The sequence below is a fragment of the Micromesistius poutassou genome (genome assembly GCF_964030765.1).
Source record: "Micromesistius poutassou genome assembly, chromosome: 10".
Classification (NCBI taxonomy): domain Eukaryota; kingdom Metazoa; phylum Chordata; class Actinopteri; order Gadiformes; family Gadidae; genus Micromesistius; species Micromesistius poutassou.
The window spans coordinates 386,230-394,099 of record NC_140280.1 but is presented as its reverse complement, the minus strand read 5'-3'; the positions used below and the strand labels follow the sequence as shown (position 1 = coordinate 394,099).

At 53.5% G+C, this 7,870-nt stretch overlaps 1 protein-coding gene across 1 annotated transcript in view; it reads left to right on the top strand.

Moving 5' to 3' along the window:
- Positions 1–1,385: 1,385 nt before the first annotated feature.
- Positions 1,386–7,870, top strand: part of grxcr2 (glutaredoxin and cysteine rich domain containing 2) — a gene marked incomplete at both ends in the record, with an annotated part of 23,482 nt that continues 16,997 nt past the window's right edge. Inside the window, 4 exons of the mRNA XM_084473606.1 lie at positions 1,386–1,442; positions 2,592–2,778; positions 3,658–3,761; positions 6,225–6,313. Coding sequence (XP_084329732.1) covers positions 1,386–1,442; positions 2,592–2,778; positions 3,658–3,761; positions 6,225–6,313 — 437 coding nt within the window. The remainder of the gene's footprint in view (positions 1,443–2,591; positions 2,779–3,657; positions 3,762–6,224; positions 6,314–7,870) is intronic.

Genomic DNA, 7,870 nt, shown 5'->3' with positions numbered 1-7,870 from the left:
GGGACAGAGAACAGGAGAATGCTGAAAGCGGTTGTGTTGCAGGGTGTAAAACAAATCGATCTAGATCTAGATGTGTGGATATTTGTAGGATAATCAAACAAGTGTAGATGTCAGATCTGTCCTGTCGGCTCATGGATCACCGGGGGCCAGGCTGCTGACCGACCGCCTTTCATTTATTAAGGGATCACAGACGCTCAGGTTCAGAGTACAAATAAACATCCAAACTTGTCAGAGTCGTAATCCAAACACGTCAGATTGCTTTGAGGTCTTTAATACGTGAGGTTTTCTTTTCCCTGCGAAGAGGCGTCAAGTTTTTGCAAAGTGCCCTTATGTGCAGGTCTGGTGTATTCCTAATAAAAAGTCTGAACAACACAAATGGACTTTTCCAAAGACAATAAACACATGATGTATGTGTATGATGAGGAACAGGCACTGGTTAACCCTCATCTATCTCATCTACTCCCTACCTCTTTAATGGTTTACCAGCTTCACTTATCTTACGCATTTATTCAAATGCATTTCAATGTGTTAACTGTTATTATGACAGACTGTGGTCTGAAGATCCTCTCAGATATCAGCTTAAGGAAGTAGGCCTGGAAAGTGATGCAGAGATCCATCGAGAGGGAACTACTCACTAACTATCGTTAGTGATTTACTTTGTTCAACAAACCACTACAACCTTTTTTGCAATGGCAAGTTGTTACAGCCCGATAGCATGACCACACACACACACACACACACACACACACACACACACACACACACACACACACACACACACACACACACACGTACGTAGTGGGGCTCCCTTTCAGAGCAGCATGATTATTTGATGCCTGAGGATTGAGTTTCGTGAGATGCTTTTTGTTAATCCGATCCTACGGTGAATAATTGAACACGCCGTGGGCCGGCGGCTGCCCTGGAACGCGGCGTCCTCCCTGGGTTAGTGACGCCTACGAGGGAGGGCCAGAGGAGCGCTCCCTGTCCGCCGCCTCCTCCCTGGGTTAGTGACGCCTACGAGGGAGGGCCAGAGGAGCGCTCCCTGTCCGCCGCCTCCTCCCTGGGTTAGTGACGCCTACGAGGGCCAGAGGAGCGCTCCCTGTCCGCCGCCTCCTCCCTGGGTTAGTGACGCCTACGAGGGCCAGAGGACCGCTCCCTGTCCGCCGCCGCCGTCCCCCCGTCCCCCTCGCTAGACGTCACTGTGAGCCATTCATTCCCTTCAGACCCTTCCACCATCGCACACCTCCGTCCCTCTGAGGATCTATCGGTTCATCCGTCTGTCCGTCCATCCTCCCGCCTCGACCTCATCCCGTCTCCCCAGGAGGAAGCGTCCCCCCCCGGTGGCTGAGCCCAGCGCCCCCCCCCCCCCCCCACTGAGAGACGACATGGAGGAGATCCAGAGGCAGCTGAGCCAGCGCTATGAGGGCTCCAAGCAGAGGAAGGTGAGTGGGGCTCACGTTATGTCCAAAGCATTGAGGAGAAAAAGTTGTCAGAACAGACGGACACGATACGGAAACCTGCCAGCTCTCTGTGCACATCAGCCTGGATACACGTTGTCTGAAAAGACCGCGTGTGTGCGTGTGATTCTTTTCTCTGTTGATTGCTAATTGGAATTCCACACTCGATTCGATTCAAATTCTGAGGCGCTTGGCTGTGAACTGGTTTAGTAAAAAAGACCCACTCATTGGACTGCATTTCAAAGAACTGCATCTTGTTCTGGGAATAATACCAGGCCCTTTTTTCTTTTGACGGGTTTTCAAAACTTAGTTGCTGTTTGTTTTTCGATGTGCTATTGCACATTAATAACACATTTAAAACATCACATAAAAAAAAAAGGTTTCACTGTGGCGACTGAAACCTCAGTAGTAAATATTATACTAGCTCAATATTCCAGTGCTGAATGTGAAGCAGCGTCTTGGCCCGGCGTTAACTCATCTGTCAGGGTGGTAGCAGTAATACAGCAGTAATAGTAGTAGGAGCCATCGAGGTAGGGGTGGGGTTGATACGTGAACCCCTCATGCATGTATGCACATCCCTCATGTTTATATTTAGAAGGAGCACATTTGGCGTGGCATCGTTTCACAGGGACGAGGAAACAGGTGAAAGTAGTTTCCCCTCCTCATGCTGTTCCTAGACTACAGACGGCCCCGTGAACAAAAGGCCTCGACGACAGCAGAGAGAGAGAGCTCTGCCAACCACACAGAAATAGCTTCAGAGCAGCCCCCCCCCCCTCAACTCCTCAACACCTCATCAACCCCTCAACACCTCAGCCAGGTTTCCATCGCAAAAAAACAAAGAATAGACAAAAGCAGAGCTAGTTGTGGTGTGAAACAAACAGCTACGCTCCGGCCAAGTCCCAAACACTCCCCCCCCCCCCGCTGCCGCTGCCGCTGCTGCCAGCACTTTGAGACAACCATCTGGCTCCTCTCGTTAGCCCGGCCCACGGGGGCAATTAATGAGTGGAGTCAGCTGGGCCGGGGTGCCCTGAGCCCCGAGGGGGCCGGGCCCCGCCGTGGGGCCGGGCCCCGCCGCCCCGCCGTGGGGGGGGGGCACTAAGGGCAAGGCGCTCTGTTCTCCGTGGCGCCCTGCAGGTGAGGTTCAAGCTGGCGTCGTCGTACAGCGGCCGCGTGCTGAAGCACGTCTACGAGGACGGCCAGGAGGTGGACAGCCCGGAGGAGAAGTACCCCCACAGCTTCCTGCACCGCAAGAACCCCCCCAGCCACCTGGAGCTGGAGCAGCTGTGCGGCTTCCAGGAGCCCCCCCCCGAGGAGACGCCGGGTGAGCCCCCCCCCCCCGGCCCGCAGCGCCACGCTACGCTAGGCTAGGCTAGGCTAGGCTAGGCTACGCTAGGCTACACTAGGCTAGGCTAGGATAGGCTAGGATAGGCTAGGCTATGCTAGGCTACACTAGGCTAGGCTAGGCTAGGCTAGGCTAGGCTATGCTAGGCTACACTAGGCTAGGATAGGCTAGGCTATGCTAGGCTACACTAGGCTAGGCTACGCTAGGCTAGGCTAGGCTAGGCTAGGCTAGGCTAGATTAGGCTAGGCTATGCTAGGCTACACTAGGCTAGGATAGGCTAGGCTAGGCTAGGCTATGCTAGGCTAGGCTAGGTTACACTAGGCTAGGCTAGGCTAGGCTCTGAGCCTTCGCATGCTATACCGCTATGGTGGGGTTGGCTTGTATTGTGTGTGTGTGTGTGTGTGCGTGTGCGTGTGTGCCTGTCTTACATAACTCCTTCAACCTGTGCCTATTTTGACTGCAACCGTCAATTTTGCTCCAGTATGAAATGACGATAACAACCTTCACATGGAGGGCGTTTATCAGACGCTGTTATCCAAAGCGACTTACAATAAGGACGTTTGTCAGAAGAAGTGAAACGACGTATGAATAAGAATCGTCCACCAGTCGGTTCCTTCTCCCCTCCACGCTTTGACTCATGTGTTCACCAGTGAGAACAGAACTGATTCAAAGGTCATCTGGAGCTCAAATGATTCTGAACCAGCAGCGTCACGGTGACCCTCTTGTTGTTGTGCTGTGTGCGTGTGTGCGTGTGTGTGTGTCTCTGTGTTCTGAACCAGCAGCGTCATGTGACCCTCTTGTTGTTGTGCTCTGTGTGCGTGTGTGCGTGTGTGCGTCCTCCTGTGTGTCTCTGTGCAGGTGTGTACCCTCCCACCGGGCTGATCGCCCAGCGCATCAACGTGTACCGAGGGCTGGGCGGGGCCACCGCGCCGCCGGGCCCCGGGGCCCACGAGGACCCCAATGTGAGGCCTGCGCGCGTGTGTGTGTGTGTGTGTGTGTGTGTGTGTGTGTGTGTGTGTGTGTGTGTGTGTGTGTGTGTGTGTGTGTGTGTGTGTGTGAGAGACGTGGACTCACACAGGGATGTAGAGCAGACCGTATGAGTAGAATAACTCACCTCCTCTTTGTCAGGTGAAGCGTGAACAGAGTTGCTTTGTGCTTTCTGCATCATTTAGTTCCATAGAATGCAACAAAGATTTTTTTTTTTTTTGCGATTTGTATTTGGCAACAATCAGAGATGAACGATTTGGCAAAAAAGTTGTTCTTTCAAATGGACTAAATAGACACTAAATAACAGCCCAAGCCACCAGATACATCTCTTTTATTGCAGGATGGTTACAGCATCTTCATTATTCCAGCGAGTGAAGGATAAATCGATGGATCCTTGCCGTTCTGTCTCACGTATGGTTTTATTCTCTAAACAAAGTGCTGGAAGGCTACAGCTCGGTATAACTATATTCTGAACATGAACTCCATCAAGGACTTTTTATTCCTTGCTGTACGCGGTATGGATTTGATGTTCACCAGGGCAGCTGTACTGACCAACGACGGCTGAAGATTACATTCAGGAAGTCATCGTTGTCTTGCTGGATAAGGACTTTTCTGTGGTCGTGAAGATTGGCTTTTCATAAATCAATATTGCCCTTTTCGTACATATCCATATCCGTTATATTACATGTAGAGCATCACAAACAGCCAGCTCCTGCTCCTACCTACAGCCACTTCTGATTGGCTGTTTGGGAACCTTCCCAAAGCCTTAATTCTTGACCTGTTGTTTATTTTATGTCTGTTAAATTTTTGATTATTTATCTTATGTCGTGTTGATCGCTGATCGTTTATTTATGTCTGTTAATTGTTGACTTATATTTTCTACTAATAGAAAATGTATTTTTTTATTGCTTGTTTGCACCGTGGGACCAAGAGAGAGAGGACGGAAATTTCATCTGTGTTGTACGTCATGCATGTAACACACTTGACAATAAAGTGACTTTGACTTTGACAAAGCTCCAGAGGACCAGTCGGTCACCGATCAGAGGACCAGTCGGTCACCGATCAGAGGACCAGTCGGTCACCGATCAGGGGACCAGTCGGTCACCGATCAGGGGACCAGTCGGTCACCGATCAGGGGACCAGTCGGTCACCGATCAGAGGACCAGTCACCGATCAGAGGACCAGTCGGTCACCGATCAGGGGACCAGACGGTCACCGATCAGAGGACCAGTCGGTCACCGATCAGGGGACCAGTCGGTCACCGATCAGAGGACCAGTCGGTCACCGATCAGGGGACCAGTCGGTCACCGATCAGGGGACCAGTCGGTCACCGATCAGGGGACCAGTCGGTCACCGATCAGAGGACCAGTCACCGATCAGAGGACCAGTCGGTCACCGATCAGGGGACCAGACGGTCACCGATCAGAGGACCAGTCGGTCACCGATCAGGGGACCAGTCGGTCACCGATCAGAGGACCAGTCGGTCACCGATCAGGGGACCGGTCGGTCACCGATCAGAGGACCGGTCGGTCACCGATCAGAGGACCAGTCGGTCACCGATCAGGGGACCAGTCGGTCACCGATCAGGCTCCAGACGAACAGCCTCTCTCTGCCAGAGGTCTGGGTGGTTCTGGTGGTTCTGGTGGTTCTGTTGGTGGTTCTGGTGGTTCTGTCGTTGTACAGCCTCTCTCTGCCAGAGGTCTGGGTGGTTCTGGTGGTTCTGGTGGTTCTGTTGGTGGTTCTGGTGGTTCTGTCGTTGTACAGCGTCGCTCTGCCAGAGGTCTGGGTGGTTCTGTTGGTGGTTCTGGTGGTTCTGTTGGTGGTTCTGGTGGTTCTGGTGGTTCTGGTGGTTCTGGTGGTGGTTCTGGTGGTTCTGCTGGTGGTTCTGTTGGTGGTTCTGGTGGTTCTGGTGGTTCTGTTGGTGGTTCTGGTGGTTCTGGTGGTTCTGGTGGTTCTGTTGGTGGTTCTGGTGGTTCTGTTGGTGGTTCTGGTGGTTCTGGTGGTTCTGGTGGTTCTGTTGGTGGTTCTGGTGGTTCTGTTGGTGGTTCTGGTGGTTCTGTTGGTTCTGTTGGTGGTTCTGGTGGTTCTGTTGGTGGTTCTGGTGGTTCTGGTGGTTCTGTTGGTGGTTCTGGTGGTTCTGTTGGTGGTTCTGGTGGTTCTGTTGGTGGTTCTGGTGGTTCTGTTGGTGGTTCTGGTGGTTCTGTTGGTGGTTCTGGTGGTTCTGTTGGTGGTTCTGGTGGTGGTTCTGGTGGTTCTGGTGGTTCTGGTGGTTCTGTTGGTGGTTCTGGTGGTGGGTCTGGTGGTTCTGGTGGTGGTTCTGGTGGTTCTGGTGGTTCTGTTGGTGGTTCTGGTGGTGGTTCTGGTGGTTCTGGTGGTTCTGGTGGTTCTGGTGGTTCTGTTATTGTACAGATACGTTAAGCCTTCTCCTCTGCTCCCAGTCCTCAGTGCTGGACTTTGGTAAGATCATCATCTACACCAGCAACCTGCGCATCGTCAGGGCCCCCCGCCAGAGGGGCCCCCCGGACCCGCCCCCCCCCCCCCCCCGCCAGCCCCGAGACCCCCCCGCCCAGACGGGGCGGGGCCGGCGCGGAGCCCCGCCCCCACTGCAGCAGCAGGAGGAGGAGGTCCAGGAGGTCTCCGTCGTCCCCCCACGACGGCGCCGGGCAGAAGGAGAGAGGGAAGGAGAGGGGGAAGGAGAGAGGGAAGGAGAGAGGGAAGGAGAGAGGGAAGGAGAGGGGGATGCCATTAGGAGATGCTGAGGACAAGGTAATGGTCCCTGACCGATGTCGCCAAGGTTACGCCACACACACACACACACACACACACACACACACACACACACACACACACACACCACACACACCCTCCCCCCCCCCCCCCCCCACACACACACACACACACACACACACACACGCTTGTTGCTTGCTGTGCTGCCTTCCTCTTCCTTTCTCTTCCTCTTCCTCCCTCTTCCTTCCTCTTCCTCTTCCTTCCTCTTCCTCTTCCTTCCTCTTCCTCTTCCTCTTCCTCTTCCTCCTCCCAGCCTCTCTGAGCTGGTCCTCCTCTTCCTCTTCCTCCTCCCAGTCTCTGTGAGCTGGTCCTCCTCTTCCTCTTCCTCCTCCCAGTCTCTGAGCTGGTCCTCCTCTTCCTCTTCCTCCTCCCAGTCTCTGAGCTAGTCCTCCTCTTCCTCTTCCTCCTCCCAGTCTCTGAGCTGGTCCTCCTCTTCCTCTTCCTCCTCCCAGCCTCTCTGAGCTGGTCCTCCTCTTCCTCTTCCTCCTCCCAGTCTCTGAGCTGGTCCTCCTCTTCCTCTTCCTCCTCCCAGTCTCTGAGCTGGTCCTCCTCTTCCTCTTCCTCCTCCCAGTCTCTCTGAGCTGGTCCTCCTCTTCCTCTTCCTCCTCCCAGTCTCTGAGCTGGTCCTCCTCTTCCTCTTCCTCCTCCCAGTCTCTGAGCTGGTCCTCCTCTTCCTCTTCCTCCTCCCAGTCTCTCTCTGAGCTGGTCCTCCTCTTCCTGCTCCAGTTCTCCAGCCCCTCGTTGGTCTCTGGCTGCTGATTGGTTCAGTGTGGGGAGCGTCTGCTATTGTTCACAGATGAGAACAGGACATTTGGTCCCAGCGGGGCGGCTGGCAGGGGAGCGGACTGGGGGATGTGTATGTGCATGTGTTTATGTAAATGTGTGTGTGTGTCTCTGTGGGTGTGTAGTTGTGTGTGTTTGTGCAGGTGTGTATGCATGTCTCTGTAGCTGTCTCTGTGTGTGTGTGTGTGTGTGTGTGTGTGTGTGTGTGTGTGTGTGTGTGTGTGTGTGTGTGTGTGTGTGTGTGTGTGTGTGTGTGTGTGTGTGTGTGTGTCAGAGTACTCCTAGCAGTGGTTAAGCGGGTGGATGACCAATGTAATGTTGATTAATGACCATTAAACAGGATTCCTCCTGTTTTTAATGTGTAGTGTTTAGTCTCCATCAGCCTCACCGCAACACGTTGGCCGTTCTATTGAACATCTAGAGAGCAGCAGACAGTCAGACCTGATGGGAGACAGACGTCTTTATCCCAACACCAACATGTGATGTGAGGTGACACAAGTGACACGCGCACTCC